Source organism: Pristis pectinata, chromosome 10 (assembly GCF_009764475.1).
Source record: "Pristis pectinata isolate sPriPec2 chromosome 10, sPriPec2.1.pri, whole genome shotgun sequence".
Classification (NCBI taxonomy): domain Eukaryota; kingdom Metazoa; phylum Chordata; class Chondrichthyes; order Rhinopristiformes; family Pristidae; genus Pristis; species Pristis pectinata.
Genome location: NC_067414.1, coordinates 10,453,943 through 10,480,425, shown reverse-complemented (window position 1 = coordinate 10,480,425; position 26,483 = coordinate 10,453,943). Strand labels below are relative to the sequence as shown.

At 40.0% G+C, this 26,483-nt stretch overlaps 1 protein-coding gene across 4 annotated transcripts in view; it reads right to left on the bottom strand.

The window, feature by feature from the left end:
- Positions 1-18,597, bottom strand: part of egln1a (egl-9 family hypoxia-inducible factor 1a) — a 75,954-nt gene extending 57,357 nt beyond the window's left edge. For all 4 annotated transcript variants that reach the window (XR_007956957.1, XR_007956958.1, XM_052024069.1 and 1 more), the window contains exon 1: positions 14,777-18,597. Coding sequence is in view for 2 of the 4 variants with exons in the window: in XM_052024069.1 (XP_051880029.1) it covers positions 14,777-15,481 (705 nt within the window). In the remaining 2 variants the exon portion in view is untranslated. The remainder of the gene's footprint in view (positions 1-14,776) is intronic.
- Positions 18,598-26,483: the final 7,886 nt, after the last annotated feature.

The window sequence follows — 26,483 nt, the reverse complement described above, 5'->3', positions numbered from 1 at the left end:
AGTTCTTCAGCTGAAGGTGCTCCCAAAGTTCTGTTGGGGAATTCCAGGATTTAGATTCAACAACTATGAAAAAGCAGGGATATGCTTCTAAATCAGGACAGTGTACAACTTGGGACAGTGTATAACTTCAAAGTGGCAGTATGTACAAACAAGGAGCAGTAGTAGGCCACTCAGACCTGCTCCATATGATGGCTGATCTGACTAACTCAACTCAGTCTTTCTGTCTACCAGCAGAAACTAGCTGCCACCACACCCCACCTCCGCAGTCCCCAACTTTTTATTTACCAAGTGTCTACCTACCTCTGCCTCAAGAGTCTAATAAACCTACTCCAACCTGTTTCCAAAGCATTGGTCTCCTTAAGGATGTTAATCTTGTACACTGTACTCCAGATATGGGTCCATCAATGTCCTTCATTACTGAAGCTTACTTTTGTATTCCCCTAACAATAAACAATAACATTCTATAAGCTTTCTTAATTACTATCAATACTTGCATATTAGCCTTTTCTGAATCATGCACCAGGACACCTAGATCCACATCTCAGACCATTTACAGTAAAACTCTAATAATCCAGCACCCAAGGTTTCAGAAATCCAGATGGTCTGGCATTTGGCTCACCGATTAGTCCAGAATGTCAGCAGGCGTCCAGCATGCATGCAGCCAGACTCATTGCAGATGCAGAGTGAAGCTGGGGATGAGGTCCAAAGTGCTTGTATATTTGCCACTCCCTTTAAACTTACCCAGTTCACTGGAAAATTTAATATACTGCTATAGAACATGTTAAAAATAGTGAAATAAAAGTGTGTTTGGGTATTAATAGGAGTAACATCCAATAGTCTGGAAAATCTGCTTCTCCTGCACTACCAAAAGAATCTCAGGAATCTATCTGGTAAACCATCACTGCATTCTCTCCATAGCAAGAACATCCTTCACACTGCACACCAGTGGATAACATACCCATCAAGCAGGCTGCTTCACCTTGAATGGTACAAACTATCAATGACATTGGAGCTGTAATGAAGACATTGAAAATATCCATCACTCGCGTGATTTGTGCATTATAGGTGGTGGAAAGGTTTTCAGGTGTTCAGTTGAGGAATCCCCTGCAGCCTCTAACCTGCTCTTATGGCACCTTATGTACATGGTTGGTTCAGTTTAGTTTCTGGCCCACATTGGGGAACTTGGCCATTGAATGCAAAGGGTAAATTGTTAGATTCTCTTGTTGAAGATGGTCATTGCCTGGCACTTTTGTGATACAAATGTTACTTGCCACTTACAGCCCATGCTAGAATGCTGTCTGGGTCTTGCTGCACGCAGACATGGACTGCTTCATATGCTGAAGAGTAACTGCAAATAAGTGCAGTGCGTTTAACAGATGCAGCCACAGTGGGCTAATCAAGCAAGTTGCTTTGTCCTGAAGTGAGAGTTGTTGGAACTGCACTTATCTACAGGTGACTTGTGAATGATGGAAGGCTTTGAGGAGTAAGCAGGAAAGTCACTCACCACAAGATACTTAGTTTCTCCCCTTCTTTTGCATTTATCTAGTTGATCCAGTTGAGTAACTGGTCAGGAGAGATAGCAGGAGAGATTCAGCAATGGTCATGCTATTGAATATGAAAGACAAGACCATGTCATTGTAAGGGAGCAGAATTAGGCCATTCAGCCCATCAAGGCTGCTCTGCCGTTCGATCATGGCTGATTTATTTTTCCCCCTCAACCCACTGTCCTGCTTTCTCCTGTTGATGCCTTTACTAATCAAGAACCTATCGACCTGTTTTAAATATACCCAATGACTTGGCCTCCACAGCCATCTGTGGCAATGAATTCCATAGATTCACCACTCGCTATTCAGTAGGTTTCAGTGAAATCCCCCTTCATTCTTCTAAACTCCAGCGAGTACAAGCCTAGACCCATGAAACGCTCCTCATACATTAACCCTTTCATCCCTGGGGTCATTCTCATAAACCTCCTCTGGACTTTCTCCAATGCCAACACATCGTTCCTTAGATATGGGGCCCAAAACTGACAGCAACTGTGGTCTGACCAAAACCTTATAAAAGCAAGGATGTAATGCTGAGGCTTTATATTCTAGTCCTCTTGAAATGAAAGCTAACTTTGCATTTGCCTTCCTTACTACCGACTCAACCTGCAAGTTAACCTTTAGGGAATCCTGCACTAGAACTCCCAAGTCCCTTTGCACCTCCGATTTCTGAATTTGCTCCGTTTAGAAAATAGTCTAACCAGAGTGCATGACCATACACATCCCTATGCTGTATTCCATCTGCCACTTCTTTGCCCATTCTCCCAACCTGTCCAAGTCCTTCTGCAGACTCCCTGGTTCCTCAACACTACCTGCCCCTCTACCTATCTTTGTATCATCCGCAAACATGGCCACAAAGCCATCAATTCTGTCATCCAGATCATCAACATATAGTATGAAAAGTAGTGAAAACGTGCCTGTGATACTGCTGCAAGTAAGTTTTTCATTGCACCTGTGCATACATGTACTTGTGCAGTATGTAGCAAGAAACATCTCATTGAGATGAGAGAAGTACAGTGCTATGGAACATGAAGGAATGGAATGTCTAATGATGCAGGGGGACTTTCTCAAAGTTTCAAACTCAACCAGGATGAAATTAGAAGCCATCTGGAGTCTGGGATACACAGCAGAGGAATTTGTGTGTTACAGGAGATCATCTAACAAAATGCAATTTGATTTGAAACGAATATATAAAGAGACATGGTGAGACCAAAAGATAAAAATACTAAGAGCCAATTTTAAATAATTCAAGTGACTTAGCACTGGAATAAGAACAGAAAATGCTGGAAACACTCAGCAGATCAGGCAGCGTATGCCAGCAACAGGTTAGTTTTAAGAGAGAAGGTGACGGATAGAACAAAGGGAATATCTACAACAGGACAAGACTGGATGACCAAACAAGGTCCAACACGATCTTGAGGAACAACACTTCATCTTCTGTCTGAGTACATTGCAGCCTGAAGGACTCACTATTGAATTTTCCAACTTAAGATAACTCACTCTTTTTTCCTGTACAGGAACTGGCCTGCCATTGTTTTGGCTCAGTTTTTGTGAAGTCTCACCTGCTGGGCAGGCCCCACAGCCTTGCTATTAACAGCACATTACACAAAGACAGTTAATCCAACTTTAACTCCTACTTAACTGCCACATTAAGTCATCCAGTCTTAAAAGCAAGTCTTTTATTGGAGATGATCATTGCCTGGCATCGTTGCAGCACAAATATTACTTGCCACTATATCAGCCATATTGTCTAGGTCTTCTTGCATGCAAGTACAGACTGCTTCATTTACAATGTAGTTGTAAGTGGTCAACATTCAGGCAGTCCAAATCATTTACATTTGTACTAAGGCTTTGATGGGGTCAGGAGCAGAGCAGCCTGGGCACCTTCCCTCACTTCAGTGATAACCAAGAAACTGATTGAGTGGTATGTAGCTAATTTGGATTTTGGCTATCTGTCATCAGGATAAACCTGGGCAATATTCCAGCATTGGGTAGATGTCAGTGTTGTAACATACTGAAGCAGCTTGGCTAGAGATACAGCTAGTTCTGGAGGGAGGTCTTTAGTACTGCTGCTGGGTTGTTATCTGGTCACCTAGCCTTTGCTGTGTCCAGTGCTCTTGGTCATTTCTTGATATCACGTGATGTGAATCAAATTGGCTGAAGACTGGCTTTAGTGATGGCAGGGGCTTCAAGAGGAAGCCAAAATAGATCATCTGACTGAACATGGATGCCAAAGCTTTGCCTGGTCTTCCACACTTGCATGCTGGCCCCATTGTTCAGAACAGGTATATTCTTGGAGCAATTTCCTCCTGTAAACTATTAATTATTCATCTCCATTCATGACGAGGTAAGAAAGAACTAGGTGTTTGATCCGAGACAGTTCTCTAGTTTGGACACTAGTCCTCAGATGTTTGAGAGGAGGACTTTACAACTGGCAGACAGGACATACCCAAAGACTGTGATGGAGAAGTTTGGCATCTTGACTGTAAGGTACGATTCTGAGTTTGACCACATCAGACTAATGTCGTCATGTCTATGCAAAGACTTTCCAATTTAAACACTTGTCCTCAGTTGATTGAGAGAAAGAATTTGCAATGAGGCTGATAGCAACTTTGCTGCATCTGAACTTGGTTTCTAGGACAATGCCAGGTGATCCATCTAATTTTATGTTCTCTGTTTGAACATAGCAGCAATGATACAGCTGAGTAGATTGCTCATCCAATTAAGAGAGTATATTTAAGAGTCAACCACCAGGTACAGACATTTGTGAACCAGATGGGGTTTTGTAAGAGTCCAGTAATTTTTGAGGTCATAAATACTAAGACTAATTGTTGTATTTCCAAATTCCAGATTACTTACTGAATTTAAATGCCACAGCTGGCTTGGTGGGATTTGAACTCTGATGGACGGATTCTTCGTTCATGCCTCTTAACTCAATCAACCCACTCAGTCATCACTGTCTAGAATAGAAATAAGATTTGGCCGTGAAACTGAAATTCAATCTTAGTGTCCAATTTTAAATCAATTGTTCTTATACAGGTTAAGAAATTGCTTTTCCTTCATGCAATCTACATTAAAATCAGTTGTATTGTTTAGCGTTAATTTGAACAGTCTGAACAGAGAGCTAGTTTGAAGCTTAACTCTTCCACATTTGCACAGAGGTTTTATCAAGAAAGGAAGAAGCAGAAACTTGAGGAAAAAAAATTAAATCAACATGACAGACTAAAAAAAAGAATGAGATAATAAGATTCTGTTCTTTCCAAAGTTACAAACAGAAGGATTTCTTCAAAGAGCAAATTTCCATGAAAAGTTTCCACTCTTTCAAGATTCCATAAGCTGCCTCAAATTCCATTCTTTATTTTATCCTTCTTGTACAAGAATGAAGATATTGTGAAACTGAAATTTCTTCAGATTAAACTTTTTCTTTAGCTACCTCAAAACCAAAAGGTACCTGAAGAAAAAAATTGCAACATGATTTAATTTACTGTTTGTTTACAAGCACATGCTCTTTGTCACCCTGTACTTGTTCTTCATCTTGTTTTCTCAGCCAACTAATAATGATCTGAATTAATATTGGATGGAATAAGGACCCAAGTCACATAATGGTCACGTGGAATTCAGGTTAGTGTAGAAAGAGCTCTGAATTATGGATACAAGATTCCCACATATCAAAAGTTGGCAAAGGTGAATTTTGAGAAGACATTTTGGAAAATAGTTTGGGAACAAGTGGGGTGTACTTTCAAACATTAATCTTCCCTAAGAGAATCTTCTCTTTCTTTAAGACTATAATTAATTATGGTTATTAGGTAAGGTTTCTGATGTTCAATTTGATTTTTAGATCCTTAAGGTGGACAGTACAAGTTTTGAGATTGATAAAGCAGTATAAAAATGATTTTATTGTAATGTCATATTCATATTATTTCACACTCATTCATATTGGTTGAAATGTGGTCAGTTCGGACATGTCTGCAGAGAAGTTAAACCTTTTCACTGAGAGCTCTTTTCTTCAAGTTGCTTGATTTTAGATGTTTACCTTTTTCTGAGACACCTGGACTTATAAGATGATCATAATGGAATAAGTTCTTTTTCACTTTTTAATCAAATAATGGCTTTTGAATTGTAAAAGGTGCAGCAAGTCAAGGGGCTTTACTGATTTAAGAACTTATCTACAAACATCAGATCTAGCTTAGTGGAATTTAAGACCTGAGACTTGGCTAGTCATGGATTTGGAATTAACATATTCAGCACTAAGTATTATTTTCCAGAATAAAATACACTGAGAGAAATTTCCCCGAAGATTAAGGAAATGATCAAATCTTGATTGTGGCTAAAACAAAACAGTGGATTTGAGGTTTTGCTGCATATAGCAAAAAAAAACTCTGACAAAATAGTGTTTTTGTAAAGAAATGGTAAATACAAATATACAATATATCAGGATAAAGGATTTAAATAATTGAAGACTGGGCTAGTAAATGAGTATTTTCATGGAAATTTGGAAATACTAAATTAGACACTCTCAGAAAGAGAGAGCTGACTAAATTAGATAAGATATCTTTATTAGTCAGATGTGCATCAAAACACAGCGTTTCTTTTCTTTGCATAGTGTTCCGGGGGCAGCCCGCAAGTGTCGCCACACTTCCAGCACCGACATAGCATGCCCACAACTTCCTAACCTGTACGTCTTTGGAATGTGGGAGGAAGCCGCAGCACCCGGAGGAAACTCATGCAGACATGGGGAGAACATACAAACTCCTTACAGACAGTGGCTGGATTTGAACCCAGTTTACTGGCGCTGTAAAGTGTTACACTAACTGCTACACTAGCATGAGGCACTGACAAATATTCCATAGTGAAAGTGATTTTGATACAATCACATTAGAGTTACAATATATGGGTATCAATGAGACAAACCACAATTGAGAGTACATTAATTTTAGACAGGATACTTAAGGCAAAGGAGAGGTAATGTGTGTGAATTTGTTCACCAGATAGATACATTTGTAAGATTTAAAGTGCTCCTTTTCACATCCACATTTTCAAAGGGGTATTATGGGCTGAAAAGGACTTGTAAAGTGAAGACTCAGGAGCAAAATCATATTTCCTCATTAAAATTATCAATAAGGGGGTAAAGCCAAAAAGAATGTTTCTGATGCTACTGTATGGATCATTTATGGGAATTACATCACATACAGAGTGGTCATAATATAAACAACAATCGAAAATCCATCATTTGAATGAAGGTATGAGTTGAAGTTGGTTTGTAAGGGTCAAGACAACATGGCAGGTGAAAGAACAGAATTCTAGGGGATGTAATGATCCATGTGATTCCAATCATATTATGGTTACTTCACCTACTCCCAAAGAATAAACAGATTTTTTAACATCCAGTCAATAGGGACTTTGGATCAGGATATCCAGAAAAAAAACAGAAAGCACCACTTCCATATTTATCCGAAGGCAACAAAATTTGAATGCTGCATGGAGAAGTGTCTTTGTTATGATGTGAAGAATTCTGGAAGCAGGCATATGGCTTCACTCTGGACTCTCATCACCAATTTGTGACATAACTTTGTGTGATATAGACCAAATATTGTAGGAGCCTGATGCTGAGATAATGAAACAAGAGTGTCTCATTCATGATGCACTTTTTGCTTTAAGGCCACTAAAATAACAATGATAGGAAGTTGCATGTTGTTTCCCATCCTGGCCTATAATAGCACTGATTTGAGAACAATTGTTTTATTCCAAGATGCATTTATCAAAGACATTACACAATCCGTCCACTCTATTCCCCTACCCCTTCTCTCTGTCAAATAGGTTCTAGAAAGAATGAGCACCTTTGCAAACACAATGTGAATAAACCAACCAACAATGAGACAGAACAAGTAATTCAAAGGTTAGTAGAACACAGTGAAATGAGATTGCTGTATTACAATAGTATCATAAGAATTGAAACCCAAATACATTGTTATTTTATCTGTTTAATACTTTAAACACATTGGAATGCTTGAAACATGATGAGAAATAATTATTTTTATTTACATAATAAAGTATATAATAGTTTTATATATTAATAAAAAAATTCACAGTTTGATTTTGCTGCAAACCTGTATGAGTGATTGATTTATGTTATCGAATATTTCGAATCAAGTGGAATTACACAAATCCCCCCTTGCCTGACAGGGGGGTTAGGGGAGGTGTGCAAGATAACATGTTCGTAAGGTCTCAAGTTGTAAGCAATGACAGATACTTGAGAAAGGTCTTTAGAATTATCCTTCTGGATACAAGTGGCCAAAGGGGACAATGAGGATAAAGAGTAGGAGGGTTGCAGTTGGAGTAGTCGGTGATCTAGTCAGTGGACTTGAGAAAGAGCATTTGTTCCAGATTGAATCTGAAGCACATTCATTCAAATGTAGGTGGGGATCAGTGAGTTGATATTTTTAAGTGATTTGAGAGTAGAACATTGATATGTAATCATAAATTAGTTGAAGTGATTCCTAATAATTGCAAGAAAATTAATAGCTTCTGTAGAAGGACAACAAAATCCAAATAAAGCTGTCTTGTTAAAAATTACCAACTCAAAAACTTAGGAACAGAAGAATTAGGAAAAACTCATGTCCAACGTCTGAATGCCACGAGTCCCATGTGGGAGCACAAACAGGGGAAAAAAAAAATCACCAGATGTGCAGTTTGGGACTTTCCATTTGTGCAGAGATCCTTAACTTTCCACAGTCATGGAGGTACATGCTGGTAGTTCTGCACATTACTGCTGCATACTGTTATTTCTACTGCCTACTACATTTCTCATGACTACCGCCATTTCTGCTGAAGATTCAGGCCAATAAATTGACTTTTGAAGAAGAGCGACATAGATATACTAAATAATACTTGCAATCCAAGAGTTAAATTACAAGGATACTCTACAGAGTTGTATTTCTGGAATTTAGAAGTTAAAAAATGACCTAATTGAAATGTTGCAGACATTAATGATGTTGATGGAGAGAAGTTATTCCTACTGGTTGATGAGTCTAGGGCTGAGGCACTCATCTCAAAACAAAGACAAAGCTTTCAGAGGCAAATTTAGCTTCTTCATACAAAGAGATAATAAAAATGTGGAACATTGTTCCACAAATGGCAGTTGATGTGAATTGTTAATTCAAAAACACCAATTAGTAAGATTTTGAATATCTGAAGAAACATTGAAGAAAAAGGTAATTGGTCACCATCACGTCAAATGGCAGAACAGGCAAGAGAAGCTAACTGGCCTATATCTGTTTGAGTTTTCAAATACAAATATATTTAACTGGAAATAAATTAATTTCTGTGAGTTGAAAAGGGTTATGAACCTGATGGACTGGAACCAAAAATTAGTAAGCAAAGGAATTGTAATTGGATAATGGGAGGCTTTAGATATAGAGGTTAATAGGAGTCAAAAAAAGCCTATGACAATGCAGTAGAAGAACAACTTGGATAACCAAGGACCAAAATAAAATTATATTCTTGCGAAGATGGAGTTCATGGATGAGGGATTTAACGTTAGGTCAGAAAGATGGCACATCAGGCTGTACAGCACTTCCTCGGTACTCATGGGGAATTTTGAAAATTATCTACTATGTTTCTCTTCAAACTCAGCAGAGATATGGAAAATCAACAGCTTGACTCACTACAAGGTTACATGGTTAGTTTCATGTCTGAACTTTAAAGGTGTGAAGATTCAGTATCAGCTGACTTCAGTTCAATATTTATAGAACTTGATTCACTATTAGTTGGGACATCTTTCCAATAAGAAAAGTGAGGCTCCATCCACCTGCTCAGGGGAATACAATTGATCCAACAGCACTAGTCAAAGGATTTGCAGCAAGCCTTCACCAAAACACTCCAAAAAACAGATGATCTGGTCATATATCACAAGGCTGTTCCTGGCCAATTTAACTGCTACATTTGCATCTATTACAACAGAAAGTATATTTCAAAATGGGGGGGAAAAAAAAGTAAAATGGAGAATTACAAACAAAAGGTGTCTCTTACTTTTCTGAACTATCAAAAATTCTTTCAAGTCTAGACATCGAGCTTGCACATCTTTCACTAATTCGTTCATTCACTTTAGTACTTAATTCTTTTGATGTTGTCAAGTACGTATACAGAAACTTGATAACATGTAGGGAAAATGTTGAGATGACAGAGATGAGGAGAAGCTGCTTTTCCCACAGAGTAGTGAATCTGTGGAATTCTCTGCCCAGGGAAGCAGTAGAGGCTACCTCATTAAATATATTTAAGACACAATTAGATAGATTTTTGCATAGTACGGGAATTAAGGGTTATGGGGAAAAGGCACGTAGGTGGATCCGAGTCCATGGAAAGATCAGCCATGACCTTATTGAATGATGGAGCAGGCTCGACGGGCCAGATGGCCTACTCCTGCTCCTATTTCTTATGTTCTTATGTTCAATTTAGCTGCTGATTACAAAATCAAAATTTAATACGCTGAATTATCCACTTCACTAAATATTCCACAAAGACTGTTTTACAATCAGCAAAATGAACTGCATCATTTCTGAGAAATTAACCAAGTTTCAGCTTTTGTGATTGCCAGTAATCAGCATTTCAGGCCAAACAATTCAAACGTCTGAGGTTTTGAATCCAATTTGCATTAACCTCAAATATATATTCCTCACCACCATTTCCTTCTTCTGAAAACACAATTTTCCTCATGTGGATAAATGCCAAATATTAGTTGTCATTAAAGTGCAGCATAGCCAATTATGAACTGGATGAAGATTAGCAACCTCATTGAATCTTACACCTTAGCAAATGCCAGAGACACGAAATTGATTTTATCAATATAAGAAAAGAATCCACTTTGCCAAACATTTTTTCTAGACACAGATAAATTACCATCTGTCCTGCAAATACTGTATAAAATTATCATTTTTTTTTACAGGTCAATCCAATTGATTCTGATAACACAATAAGTTGGACTTTCATGTTAATCACTCTAATATCCAGCTGTAGGTTCCATAATATATAATTTGCACAGCCTATCAACATTTATATTCCTGGAAATTAAATGCTTTTTAATACTATCAATGTTAATAGAGTTAATGTTAATATCAGCAGTTTTACAAGCATGACATCATGGAACTAATCTCTCCATAAAAATGCAATTTTTAAAAATCTAACATCAGCAATAAGTAGACTAACATTTTGGAACATCGAAGTCTTTAATTAGACTCATTATCATCTTACATTTCCTCAAATGACTGCACAAAATTATGTAATAATTTCTTCATACTAACAGTTAAATCTACTGGCTTATATTGTCTTCAGCCATAATCAGTGGAGGATCATTATTATGTTTTCTCATGAGGGTGCCCAAGTGCAAAATATTGTATACTCTCAAATCATTTCCTATCAACACAACTCTGGCTCTGAAACCATCTGGCCAACAAACAAACACCTAAAATGACTCCAGTCAAAAGCACTGAAATTGTACTCCAGTCTGGCAGTACAAAAGGCAAAGAAATCACAACAACACTAGATCAAGAATTTAACTATAAAATCCCTGAGCTAGTGTTTTATGGACCAGCAACTCTAGTATTGAGGTACAATTCTAGAATAATTAAAATTGCTCTTAGGAAGTTTTTATTTATGTAATATTTAAAGTTTAGGTGAATCATAAAAAACAAGGAAGTTAAATAAGGAATGACAATAAAGGACATTTCAGTTGCTCAATGCAGCAACAATTTATTTACAGTTGAAGAGAAAAATTTTAAAAATTTAAGTTTAAAGTGTTTTAGTTCTTACATAAATATTTAATATACATAGGCCTATGGCAAGTGATATTTATTTCAACTGCTTTGGCACATTAGATTGAACTGAAAAGATTGATTCTTTTTCTTGGGAAATCAGCAAGTATAAGTTACCTACATAATAGCATCACCAAGGTTAAGCAGGGCAATTTGGAAAAATTTCCTCATGGAAAATGTATTATCATATGGAGTTATGAAAGTGACCATTAATAGCCAAATATTTGATCATTTGGTGCAGTAAAACTGATTGGCAGGGGTAATGGGAGTGTACTTAGATTGCAACAGCTATGTGCGTGCAACAAAAATGAGCTGTTAATTTCTATGCTTCTAAGATTTTACTTTGCTTTTTCTTTTGTCCTCCACCCTGGAAAATAATTGATGAATTAGATGATGAGACTCTGTTCGGGTTCAAAGCTGTATCCTATTGTGTTCACCCTGAATGAGAAGCTAGGAAAGGGGTGGAAAAGAGGCTGCGACTGCAAATATCTCACAAAAGCTGAATAGGTTTTGATTTTGCCAACATGAAGGGAATTCTGAAATACCTGTGACAAGTTTTTAGTAACAATGAGCAGATATTTAAATGGAAGAAAATACAGGAATTTTCCTTAGTTAACTATCCACTCCAAATTTTGCACATTAACACAAACCTCAACCATTTATCTGCAGATGTTTAGAAGCTGGTCAAGCTAGTGATGTAACATTTATATTTTTATGACATTACACACAATGAAATACATAAAATGAACTACACAACCAGATCAGTGTGTACCAGTTTGCTGACAAATTAAGAGATTATTTAGATTTATCAACTGCCATAGATACAGCTGAAAGGATATCTTATAATTTGATGCCTTTGGTAAAGATATTACAAATCTACCTCTATATATTCAATTTGTAGGTGATGTTGCAATAAACAATACTACTGTCTTAAACCAGAAAAGAAATCCATTCAGACATCTTTTGCTGCATTACAATACTAATGTATTTTTTTTATTTTCTAGTCATCTTTGTTAAGGAATACTTCTTACAGTATATCATTTCTTTCACAAAATCATTGTTCATAGGCTACCTAACAAATTGGGGGGGGTGAAAATATTACTAAGACAAATCACAGGTATCTCCTTTATGTATTCTTTGATATCATCTGTAGGTTAGATTTTTTTTAAAAGAAAAACTGTATTAACATTCCACACCATTCTCTCCCTGTGCAACTCCCACAGAACCCTGAATTATTTTTAAAAAAAGGCAAAAATCTCATCGGCTGATCAGCCTCAAAGTATGGCTTTGGACACTAGTCTCAGTTTCTTAATAGGGTAGCACCCAACCTCTCAAAGGCAAGAGGAACTGGAAATTCACCAAGGTATTGTGGGGTAAAATGTATAATCTTCTCGTGCACCACTTGCTGTATCTACTGGAAAATTATATATTGTTTTAATCTGTGTAAAACCCATTGTTCCAGACAAAAAGCAAATGTCCACCCGCCCCAGACATTCTCTCTTCTTCCCTCTCCCAAAGGGCAGAAGATACAAAAGCCTGAAAACACATGACCAGGCTCAAGGACAGCTTCTATCCCGCTGTTATAAGACTACTTAATGGTCCCCTAGTACGATAAGATGGACTCTTGACCTCAATCTACCTCATTACAGCCTTGCACCTTATTGTCTGCCTGCACTGCACTCTGTAACTGTAACACTATATTCTGCATTCTATTATTGTTTTTCCCCTGCATTATCTCAATGCACTGATGTGATGAAATGATCTGTATGGATGGCATACAAAACACAGTTTTACCACTTTACCTTGGTATATGCTGAGAATAATAAACCAAGTTAATTTACGAATTTAGATGCTGAAAATCTTAAATATAAAAACTGAAAATGCTAGAAATATTCAACAGGTCAGGTATTACACATGAAGAAAAGAAGTGTTTGAGGTTGATGATCTTTCATCAGAACAGAACAAAGGAAGATTAGAAATCAAACATGTTCTAGGTGAACGAGGAGGGCTAATTTTTTCCAGCATTTCCCCATTATATTATCTAGTTCAAGACCTTTTCCCAAACACTTTCTCAAGCATACTGTGGGAATTGTTGATTTCAAATTAGATAGTAGATAAAAATTAGGGAGAATGGTGATTAGCCATCATCACAATCACACTCACTTTGTGTGCAAGAACCTTTATGGGACTTCCCATCTCCCTGGCAAAATCATTTAACTTCTATTACTCTCGTACCATACTTGATTTACGAGGAATCAGAAGGGCCAAAATATTACAGAATAAACATTAGCAGAATATCACACGTTGTCCATTGTTCACTGGACTAGAGTATAAATTATGAAATCTACACTATCTAAATACATAGTGTTTAGTAATTTCTACTTTAATGTAGAAATACATTCAAAACACTTTCCAGGTTCACAAGAAGAATTGGAAGAAAGAAATAAAGAATGAGGCAGTAATTGGAGTGTATTGGGAAGAGGATTTTAAAACAAGCGGGTGAGATATGGGGGTGGGGTGGGGGCAAGAGAATTTAGAAAAACACAAGGATGAGAATTGTAAAATGGAACCACTGGGAGACCAGAAACCAATGCAAGTTATGCTCTGAGCGAGCAAAGCTGCTACAAGATGAAACATGAGCAAAGTTTCGGCAGATGTTTCTAAAATATGGAGAATGGGAAGCTTAACAGGGGTGCATTAAAATTGGACAATATTGGCATAGTTGAGGGGATCAGCAGCATGTGAATGAGAAACACAAAGGAGCAACATTAAAGTTGGAAGCTTTGTTCATCGTTAAGTAAGGCAACAACGGTAGCGAAGGAAAGAGCAGTCTTTAGGAGGGGAATGAGCAGTCTTTAGGAGGAGAGCTGAAAAAAGGAGTCTTCCCAATCACAAATGTTAAAAATTGGTTTAACTATTCTTCATCAATTTCTAAAATTGTTCCCCAATCTTCTGTTGCAATTCCATATATTTTAACTGTTTTAGATCAGTCGCTACTGAGTAGTTGGAAATAATTAACATAGGACCAACACGAAAAACATTTCAATAACTCTTTGAACCCTTATTGCTGCGTTATTTAGATCATGAGGACCTACATATAATGTACTTATGTAACAACTTCTGAATTATAATATACTTAGTCTACCAAGGGATGTATATCACTGTTTGCAAGAAGTTAAAGAACAACTATCAAAAATATACTTCAAAGAAGCACTTCCTTTAAAATTTGACTAAATCGAATTTGCCTACAAAACTTATACAGAATTAATTTATGGAAAAGGGGAAATCATAAATCATAAAAAGGCACAACAATGCGGAAACAAAGACAAGACACACAACTTACTTGAAGATAACATTAGTTAATGTTTCATTTCACTAAGTATCACACTTTACGAATCATGTACATCCGAACAATGCCGGTGTACTCACTTTCGTCCTGCCATTAATATTATAGCTGCCCAGTTTCCCGTTGCAATGCCTGATCAGATCGTCCATGTTGTTCATTAGGATCCCAATTTGCGTGCAGCCCGGCTCCTTGCCATCTATCCAGGTGATCTGGTCGCCGCGAATGTCCTTGGAGGAGTCTCCTTTCTGGTTGACCACCTGGCCGTCAGTGAAACGGCCGCTGCGGTGCAGTTCCCTCACCTCCCTCAGCACACCGTCGCCCGTCTCCTCGCCCAGGAAGTTGTCCACCACGCAGATGCCGTGCTTGTTCATGCAGGGCACGATGTACTCCAGGACCAGCATCTGGGAGCCGCCGCTCAGTCCATGTGGCCCCCTGTGACTCCGACTCCTGATGCCAGGTCCGGTTAGCAGGTGGCCCACCATCCCCAGGGTGTCTTGGCTCCTCTCCGACTGCTGCCCGTTCACGGGATCTGGTGCAATGGGCGGCCGCGGCAGCTGGTTGTTACTGTTCACCTCGCCCGCCGCTCGGCCCTGACGGCTCACCGCCTCCTTGCAGACTTGCTTGTGCTTCTTCCAGTCCTGCTTCTGGTGCTCTTTGCTGCAATAGAAAGACCTTTTGCATCGCCCGCACAGTAGCAGCTTCTCCATTTTGCCACACAGACCACAGCTTTGGTCCTGGTCGACGGGCGGCGGCCGAGATTCAGGCGTCAGGTCATGTTCGCTGGCCATGTCCGGGAAGGGAAGGAGGGAGGAAGGAAAAGAAGAGGGGACGGGGCAGCCGCGACAAGGGCGGACCGGGGTGGGAAAGGGGCGAGAGGGAAGGAGGGGAGGGAAAGAAGGAGGAAAACCTTCTTCTTGACAGCGATATGCTCGACTCCGTCTCCCCTCCCACGCTGGCTCGTGCACACGCGCGTGCACGCCGACCGGCTCTCGGGCCAGCGAATCAGGCTCCGCCGTGCCGCGCCCGCCGCTCCAGCCGCTGGCCGTCCGCTGTGAGCATAGTTCAAATTCTAACCGCCACCGCCCCGCGCGGCGTCGCGTGGCGCCCAACTCGAGCTGGCGGGACAACCGTTCGTCGCCGTCAACGTGTGAAGCGGCCGCCAATAGCCTCCATTGCGGGCGACCTCGGATCCTCGCCGGTCGGATTGATGCAAGAGGACCACGGTGGGTTCCCTTCTGTATCTCTTGGTGTCTTCCTCCGATAGTTGGCGGACGGAGCCAGACTTTCAGTAACTCGTGTTAACCACAGTAAACATCTCCCCGCTCGGGGAAACGCTGTGGGCAGATCGTTCCAGGGACTCGGCTTACACTGCAACAAATCACCTGAGGGGGTTGTTCATTCACGCCTCTCCAATCCTTAAACCCCCTTTCTGCAGCGAGTTTAGTTCTTCCTCGTGCCCTACATTATATAAATGCAAGATTTTATATTGTTTCTTGTCTTATTTTATTTATTTTGCCATTTAATCGTCAAAGGCAAAATTCTGCGGATGCTGGAAGTCTGAAATAGAAACAAATGTTGGAAATACTCGCACGTCGGGAAAATCTTGAGGAAAAAGGAAGTTTCGGCTCGATTACCTTTCGTGTCATCCTTGAAGGTCATGGATGAGAAATGTTAACGCTCTTTCTGCACAACCTGCGGCTGAGCTTTCCAGCATTTCCTGTGTTTGTAGTAATTAATTGTTCCCGTCCTTCATCCTTCGCATAGGACCTCGGGGAGAGCACACCTGGAGAATACCTACAATTTTGATCTCCTTGCAATGATACACTTCCTACAGAGGGACTGATTCCTGGGATGGAGGGATTGAGAAAATTCGGCCTCTATTTTCTAGAGTTTGGCGAAATGAGAGATGACAACAGTGAAACATACCAAGTGCTTAGTGGGCTCAACAGGGCAGATGTGTGGAGAATGTTTCCCTTCACTGAGGAGCCTAAAACCAGGGGTCACAGCCTCAAAATGAGAGGGAGGCCATTTGGGACTGAGTTGAGGTGAAAGTTCTTCAATCAAAGTGTGGTGATTGTTTGAAATGATCTGCCCCAAGGGACTGTGGAAGCTCATTGGCCAGGACAGATGTTCTCCATAATTGCAACTACAGCAGACCCCCAAGTTCTATGGGGCTGTTGACTAGCAAAATACTATCTTTCTATCTGACCTCTCTTCACCCTCATACCATTGTTCTGAATTTCAAAGTTGTAAAGCAATTGACATTTTTATATTAAACAGCAAACATCAAACTTGTTTACTTATGGACAAATACCCCATTGCGCCTTGCAGATATATCTGCAGCCTCATAACAGCATACAATTAAAGGTAAAGGTTACACATTTATGCTCTTTGTCACGAACCAGCAACAAAAGAAACACACTGAGCATGATTCAGTGTTAAAAACTATTTTATTAATCACTACTTATGATAATACGTAAAATAAAAGTCAAAATGTTAGTATGTTAGAATTCAAAAATGTTAAACCTCGAACATTAACCCCAAAACTAAACTCTTCGTGTGTGTGTGACAAAGTCCAAAACTCCCAGTTCCGGAATGGTTCTTAAAGTTTAGTTCCGCAAGCCATAAGGTGAAACATGAGCAAGGGCTTCTTCAACAACCACCGTTGTCTGAAGATAAGATGTAGATGTAGAAAAACATAGAGAGAGTACATACGAAATCCAAATGTTCCATGATGGAACCCAAACGACACTTCAGTGTTTACTCGGTAGTGACTTCCTCACCCCGAAAAGCACCCGAACCGTGGTCATCCACATACAAATACTTGTTTCCTTCTACAGGTCAGCAACAAAGTGAACTCCACCGGATTACTTCCAACTTCCATACATGGATTTCAGTGGCAAACACAGTTATTGTTTCTCATCCATCGATAGAGAAAACAAGCAGGCTGGTGTCTCTCTCCCTTCTCTCTCTCTCCTTCTTCTTCTAACTTCTTCAACCACGTCATTACGTCCTTTATCTTCTATTGACGTAAGCACGCCCCACATACACACACACTCTCTATCTTAAAGGGACTTTCACTGAGTCCGTAACATCTTACATACTGAAACCATTTAAAATTATTAAACAAAAACTATTTGTGATGCTGTTTACAAGTTACATTTGGACAGTATAAGGTGGAAGATGGTTTTGTTATTTGTGCTTCCGTAGCATCTACTTGTGTGGTACTAAACAACCCTTTGCAATTCTAATTTTTATTTCCATATGTTTTATGTGATATTTTAACTCTTATTTTTACATACTAGAGTTATAAACTTCCTGTAACTTATGAATGTTATCGATCCTGTGCAGGGGCATTGTGCTTTTATTTCAGTTTATTGCAAAAAATATCATGCTAGGAACTGCACAATTCCTTTTGAGTACTTGATGATTTTGCCTCGTGCTGCAGTAGCTTATCCAAGACAAAAGGAAACTAATTGTATTCAGTGACCTACGCCAATATTCAAGTCTTGTTTAATTCAATACTATTGTTTTTCCCAACATTTCTGGAAGCTTTCAAAACATGCAGCATTCTTGGCATCAGCTATCGTAAGGGCTGCTGGTTTAGGGTGATCATATCAGTCATGTTCTGTGTTTATTGGTATTTTAATGAATTGCCTATTATAATTTAATCTATTGCTTCTCAGAAGCTTTTACATGGAGGCCCTCGCTAATAAGTAAAGAAAGCCTTCAATTTTTGAGTAGTTAGATTTATTCTTAAAATATAAAATAAAATGAAGTCGATCCATTTTTATTGATGTCAATACCTTGAATAAATGTAAGACATGTCTCTATCTAAACGGATTGCCATGGATTGTTAAATAATCAATTATAATTATTTTTCAAAATCTTGGTTATGGCCTGTGGGCTCCTATTTTCCTGGTTTTAAAAACAACAACCTTGTATAACCATTGCATTCTTTTGATTCTTACTTAACTTTCAGAAGCAGAGTTCGTGTATTGTCTACCTCGTGTCAGGAGGCATGGGATCCAGGGGAACTTGGCTGTGAGGATTCAGAATTGGCTCAGCCGTAGAAGACGGGGTGGTGGTAGATGGAGCATATTCTGCCTGGACGTTGGTGACCAGTGGTGTTCCGCAGGGATGTTCTGGGACCCCTGTTCTTTGTAATTTTTATAAATGACTTGGATGAGGATGTGGAAGGGTGGATTAGTAAGTTTGCTAATGATACAAAGGTTGGTGGTAGTGTGGATAGTGTAGAAGGTTGCTGTAGATTGCAACAGGACATTGATAGGATGCAGAGCTGGGCTGAGAAGTGGCAGTTGGGAGTTCAACCCAGAAAAGTGTGAAGCGATACACTTTGGGAGATCAAATCTGAAGGCAGAATACAAGGTTAATGGCAGGACTCTTAGCAGTGTGGAGGAACAGAGGGATCTTGTAGTCTATGTCCATCGATCCCTCAAGGTTGTTGATAGGGTTTTTAAGAAGGCGTATGGTGTATTGGCCTTCATTAGTCGGGGTACTGAGTTCAAGAGCTGCGAGGTAATGTTGTAGCTCTATAGAACTCTGGTTAGACCACATTTGGAGTATTGTGTTCAGCTCTGGTCACCTTATTTAGGAAGGATGTGGAAGCTTTAGAGAGGGTGCAGTGGAGATTTACCAGGATGCTGCCTGTATTGGAGAGCATGTCTTATGAGGATAGGTTGAGTGAGCTAGGGCTTTTCTCTTTGGAGAGGAGGAGGCTGAGAGGTGACTTGGTAGAGGTGTACAAGATGATAGATCAAGTGGACAGTCAGAGACACTTTCCCAGGACGAAAATGACTAACATGAGGGGACATAATTTTAAGGTGATTGGAGGACAGTATAAGGGTGATGTCAGGGGTAAGTTTTTTTTACACAGAGAGTGGTGGGTGCGTGGAACACACTGCCGGCAGAGGTTGTGGGGCAGATACATCAGGGACATTTTAGAGACTCTTAGATAGGCGCATGAATAATAGAAAAATGGAGGGTTACATGGGAGGGAAGGGTTAGATAAATCTTAGAGCAGGGTAAAATGTCCGTACAACATCATGGGCCGAAGGGTCTGTACTGTGCTATAATATTCTATCTTCTATGTGTTACTTTGTCAACCAGTGGTTACAAATTCCAGTCATTTGAAGCCAAATTCTAGTTGTGAGAATCCTTTGTTCTCGGAGTTAAAACTTCCTGGAATATTTAATATTAACTCTTTAGGATTTCTCAGAATACACCATTTTGAAACCACTTGCTTCTCTTATTCCTTTTTTGAAAGCAAAGTGATTATTTTTGTACCAGCCAAAACTTAGATTGGGTTGTGGTTTATTAACCTGTATAAAGTCTCCAAAGCTCCTTTCTTTTGTTACGTCCCTATTCATGATCCAGCAGAGGGGCTGACCTCACAATCTTTAACTTTAATGAAAGAATGTTATTGCATAAGCTAAACTGATAATTTAAAGAAAATGTGATTAGTTTAATTTAAAGAAATTATAACTAACATAAATAATAAAGAGGAAACTATTATTATTGCTTTTACTCTGTAATCCTGTAATAGTTGTCCTTATTTATTCTGGATTATGGTACTCTCGCATTACGATGCATTTGGGGAGCTAGAAATGAAGTTAACATTTCAGGTGTAACCTTTCATGAAAAAGTCAATGAAAGATTATCTACCTGAAATGCAAATTCTGTTTCTCTCTTCACAGATGTTGGCTGACCTGCAGAATATTTCCATTATTTTATATTTTTACTTTAGCTTTCCATCATTTTGCTCTTGAATTCTTTAACTGTTCTTATTTTATGTTTTTGTGGGATTTTTAAGTTTAATTTGAAACAAATTCCACATTTTTCATAACTTCACTGGCTTCCAATTTTATTCTTATTCTGTTTCCATTATCTCTACTATTTCAAATGGAATGTCCAGTCTATTTTACTTGCATTTTAAAAGCCACAAAGATTAATTTCAAGCATTTTAGGTGTAATAAACTAGTTAAAATGAATGTAAATCAATTAAACTTGTCCACCTCCATTTTTACTCAATTTTTACTTTGACTAACTTGCTAGTGTGGTTTTTAAAGTATATGCTTGTAGTTTGGTATTGAATTCTTTGTGAAGTCACAATATGAACAATTTTGATAGATTTTACAGATATATACAGATTCTGTAGTGACTCTGCAGCATTTTATTGCCTATAAGTTTAGAATGATATTGTTGATGCATGTACAACTGAGACATTTGGCAATTGGTTTGTTATTGTCACATGTACCGAGATGCAGTGAAAAGCCTTTGTCTGCATGCCATTCAGACAGATCAATTCGTATGTAAGTACATTGAGGTAGTACGAAAGGAAAATAACAGAATGCAGAATATAGTGTTATGGTTACAGAGAGTGCAGTGCAGGGTAGACAAATACGATGCACGGGCCATGACAAGGTAGACTGAGAGATCGAGAGTTCATCTATATCGTATAAGAGGTCTGTTCAAGAGTCTTGTAGCAGCAGGATAGAAGCTATCCTTGAACATTTTAACTGGAACAGTTAGGAGTTTACAGATTATGTTTATAGACCAGTCTACTGGCGGAGGGACTGTGCAAGGCATGCCATTTGTTTTAAGTATGAGCTGAGGTTCAGACAGCACGGGGGAGGTCCTCACGGCCTGCAACTCCACCCAAAATACCACAAAAGGTATCTTATGTGCTGCCAAGACGTAGTGACACATTTTCTTTCTGATTTAGTGCTCTGAATTGTATCTTGTGGAGAAACATCATAGATTTGGAAAAGCTATATTTCTCGTAATCTTTGAATTTTGCCATAATTGAATCTTACAACACCATGCAAGGTGGACAATAAATGCAACCTTACCAGCGTCTCCCACAGATTCTAACAAAAACAAACCAGCATCTCCTACAAATTCTAACAGAACAAATGCTACCAGAAACAAACAAGTGTTCCCATCTAGTTCCCTTGCTTATCAAGAATCTACTCATCCACCTGCTTCCACCATCTTTGAGAATGACTCGCAACATCACCTTATTTAATCTCGTCCATCTTAAATGGGTGACTACTTATTTTTAAATAGTTTTGAAGCATTTAGCTGAAGTTCCTTGGGATGCTTTACTACATTATAGGTACCATATGAATCTATGAAGTGATTGTTGTTGATGAAAGAATGGATCACATAATGCGTTCTCTTTTTTTTTGTTCAACTCTGGTGTAAATGGCAGTAAGTTCAGATGCTCGGGCAGCCTTGAATACCTAAATCTTGGCTCATGTGACTTTTCTATTTACTTCCATTGGAATTCCATGCAGAAATATCCCAGAACTGGCACAAGGTTATCATGTTTCTGAGCACACTTTTTATGCATTTTTCTTGGAATTTTACGACATGCTGGTAATCCAACCGTACCAGCTTGTAAACTTCCAAGAAAAATGCATAGGTATTTAGGTATGCCTATTCCTAATTGCTCTAAGACTCGATGCTTTTATTTAACTGCCACTGCCTTTGTACTTAGCAGCATTAGATAGGGAATTCTGGAACTTTGAGCAAAGACAAGGGAGAAACAGCTAATTTCTGTTGATGTATATCAATGAACTGTTTTGAAAAGTCACTGACATGAAATATTTACTCTATTTTTCTCTCCACTGCTTGATGTGATGATTATTTTCTGACTTTATTGTGGAATGGGTATTGTTCCCTCAACATTGATAGTGTTGTCTTTCCATTACAAGATGAGATTATTGTATAAACTGTATGTATGACAGATGCATTTTATCAGTGATAAGGTAGATGGATTTTGAGCCTGGTATAGAAGTGGTAAATGGCATTCTGGAATTTTTGAGCTTCTTAAGCATTATTGTGAAAGCATACAGGATTTAAGTTCTTATTCGCTCACACTGCTGGCTGAAATAATGAATTGAGTTTGAGTAACAAAAAGGTGACACTGATTGCAGAGTAACTAGCCTCTTATGTGGCTACCACTTTGGCTTGCCTGGTCTGGTTAAGCTTCTGGTCTGCTCCCCAAGATAGTGACAGTAATGGTGATGTAACTGTAGGTCCAGGAATGATGGGATTTCCTTTTATGACGATCCTTATCTGGATTTGTGCAGAGCAAGTCTTCCTTTATGAAATACATAAAAATTACATTTAACCAATTCAATGAAGGATTCAGGGGTTAGTGATACACTGTTTACTGATATTTGTAATGTTTATTGATATTTGACAAAGCAATGAGAAATGCAACATGCACATAACTAGAAGGTCTATACAAGTGAGATCTCACAAGGCAAGTGTAGTGACTCAACTTGTGATATAATTCACTCATCTATACACCTTAGTAAGCAAGAACAGCCAAACTGAGTTGTGTTTAATTCTCTTCAATTGTTGTTTTTGCCCTTGTTCTTAACTGTACTGGCTGATTCCTGTTACCTTATCTCAGAGATTTTGTGATATGTAGTCTGGTGAGTTCATTATTGTATTTTTCATCATCCATAACCTTCACAATTCTTGACCCATTCAGATAGAGGAAAATATTCAGGGATTTGGGGAAACAGCAAAGAGTTAGGACCACCTAGATTCCTCTTTGAAAGAGCTGGCAGAACTTCAATGGATCAAATGACCTCAAGAAAGAGAAACAAAGGACTGCAGATGCTGCAATCTAGATGAAAAACACTATGATGCTGGAGGAACTCAGCAGACCAGGCAGCATCCGTGGGGAAAAAAGCAGGCATTCAACATTTCGGGTCAGGACCCTTCTTCAGGACTGAAGATGAGAAAAGGGGAAGCCCAGTATATAGGAGGGAAAAACAGAGCAGTGACAGGTGGACAAAAGAGGGGCGGCGGGGTGGGCACAAGGTAGTGATAGGTAGATGTAGGTAAGAGATATTGATAGGCAGGTGCGGGGGAGGAGGGGAAAGCAGATCCACCAGGCAATAGGTCAAAGGTAAGGAGAGGAAAAAAAGGGGGTAGAAAAAAGACCGAAGTTAGGAAAGGGAAGAAAAGAAGAGGCATGGTTGTGGGGGGGAAGGGGTGTGGGGATTACTTGAAGTGGGGGGATTCAATGTTCATGCCATTCGGCTGCAAGGTTCCAAGATGGAAAATGAGGCGCTGTTCCTCCAATTTGTGCTTGGAATTCTCGTGGCAGTGGAGGAGGCTGAGGACTGACATATCTATGATAGTGTGGGAGGGGGAGTTGAAGTGACTGGCAACGGGGAGATGTAGATCACAGTTACGGACAGAGCACAGGTGTTCTACGAAACAGTCACCTAGTCTGCGTTTGGTTTCACCAATGTAGAGGAAGCCACACCTGGAGCACCGAATGCAGTAGATGATATTAAGGGAGGTACAGGTGAATCTCTGTCTCACCTGAAAGGACCGTTTGGATCCCTGGATGGAGGTGGTGTAGGGGGCAGGTATTGCACTTATGGCAGGGCAATGGAAAGTTCCTGGGGTGGGAGCGGGGTGGATCGGGGGGCAGTGAACTAGGGAGTTGCAGAGAGAGCGGTCCGTGTGAAAAGTAAGGAGTGGGGAGGGGAAGATACGTTTGGTAGTAGGGTCCCGTTGGAGACGGCTGAAGTGGCGGAGAATGATGTGTTGGATATGTAGGCTGGTAGGATGAAATTTGAGGACAAGGGGGAACCTATGCCTGTTGGGTCTTGGAGGGTTGGGGGTGAGAGCAGAGGCATGGGAAATGGCAGAGATACGGGTGCGAGCTCTCTTGACTGCAGTCGAGGGGAAGCCACAGTTAGAAAAGAAGTTGGACATTTCAGATGTCCTGGAGTGGAAAGCATCATGGGAGCAGATGTGGCGGTGGCGGAGAAATTGAGAAAAAGGAATTGCATCCTTGCAAGAGACAGGGTAGGAGGAGCTGTAATCGAGGTAGCTGTGGGCGCCAGTGGATTTGTAGAAGATGTCGGTGGATAAGGAATCTTTTGAGATGGAGATGGAAAGATCGAGGAAGAAGAGAGAGGTATCAGAGATAGTCCAAGTGAATTGGAGAGCAGGGTGAAAATTTTGCCACAAATTTATGAAACTGTCAAGTTCCACACCGGTACAAGAGGTGGACCAATGCAATCGTTGATATAGTGGAGAAAGAGTTGAGGAATGGGGCCGGAGTAGGTTTGGAACAGAGACTGTTCAACATAGCCAATGAAGAGGTAGGTACATTTGGGGCCTATGCGAGTGCCCATAGCTATGCCCTTGGTCTGTAGAAAGTGAGAGGAATCGAATGTGAAGTTGTTTAGGGTGAGGACAAGTTCATCCAGGTGGAGGAGAGTGTTATTGGAAGGGGACTGGTTCTGTCTCTGGTTGAGAAAGAAGCGGAGGGCGGTGAGGCCTTCATGATAGGGAATGAAGGTATATAGGAACTGGACGTCCATGGTGAAAATGAAGTTGTGCATTCTGTGAGTACCTAAAGCTATGGAAGAGTTGGAGAGCATGTGATGTGTCACGGACGTAGGTGGGAAGGGATTGGTCTGGGGCTTCAGGATAGTGTCCAGGTACGAGGATATGAGCTCCATGGGGCAAGAGCATGCAGAGACAATAGGTCTGTCAGGACAGTCCATCTTGTGGATTTTGGGGAGGAGATGGAAGCGGGCAGTCTTGTGGGACTATCATGTTGGTAGCTGTGAGGGGGGATCTCCCAAGGTAGAGGTCAGTGTTGGTGCAGGAGATGATGTTCTGGCGGTCCTTGGTGGGGTTATGGTTCAGGGGTAGGTAGGAGGAAATGTCCGAGAGTTGGCATCTGGCCTCTGCAAGGTAGAGGTCAGTACGCCAGACTTTGTCGGCTGGTTTCAATCAAATGACCTCCTCTTGTGTTATGCTAGTTCTTTGAATGCTTTCACTTCATGTGGTTAGCTTAACCTTTGCCACTTTAAACAAAGCTATCAGGAATGCCAAGGGGAAATACCAGTTCAAAATAGAGTCCCAGACCAGCTGTCAGTTACGATAGGGCTTACATGCTATAATGGGCTACAAAACTAAGTCAGACAGCATAGTCAACAACAGCGCATCCCTTCCTGATGAGCTTAACGCATTCTATGCATGTTTTGAACAGAAGGGGAGTGGTTTGTCACCACCCACCCTGACAGCCTCCAATGCAACTGAACCTGTGGTCACCATTGAGGACGTAAGATCAGTCTTCCGGAGAGTGAAGCCGAGGAAAGCATCTGGCCCAATGGTGTCCCTGGCCGTGTGCTCAGATATTGTGCTGATCAGCTGGCAGGGGTATTTGCAGACCTCAATGTGAGGTTCCCACCTGTTTTAAGAAGACTAATATCACCTCAGTACCTTACAAAAATAAGGTAACATGCCTTAATAACTACTGACTGGTGGCTCTGACATCTACCATCATGAAGTGCTTTGAGAGGCTGGTCATGGCACATATTAACTCTGGCCTCCTGGAAAACCTTGACTCACTGCAATTTGTCTACTGCCGAAACAGGTCTACAGTGGACACCATCTCCCTGGTCCAACGCTCATCTCTGGAACATCTGGACAGTAAAGACACCTCCGTTAGACTATTGTTTATTGAGTACAGCTCCGCCTTCAGTACTTTAATTCTAAGCAAACTCATTACCAAACTCCGAGACCTGGGACTCCACACCTCCCTCTGCAACTGGATCCTTGACTTTCTGACTAATAGACCACAATCAGTGAGGATAGGCAGCAACACCTCCAGCACAATTACTCTCAACACGTACCCCACAAGGCTGCATCCCAGCCCTCTAATCCCTATATACTCATGACTGCATGGCCAGATTCTGCTCTATCTCTATCTACAAG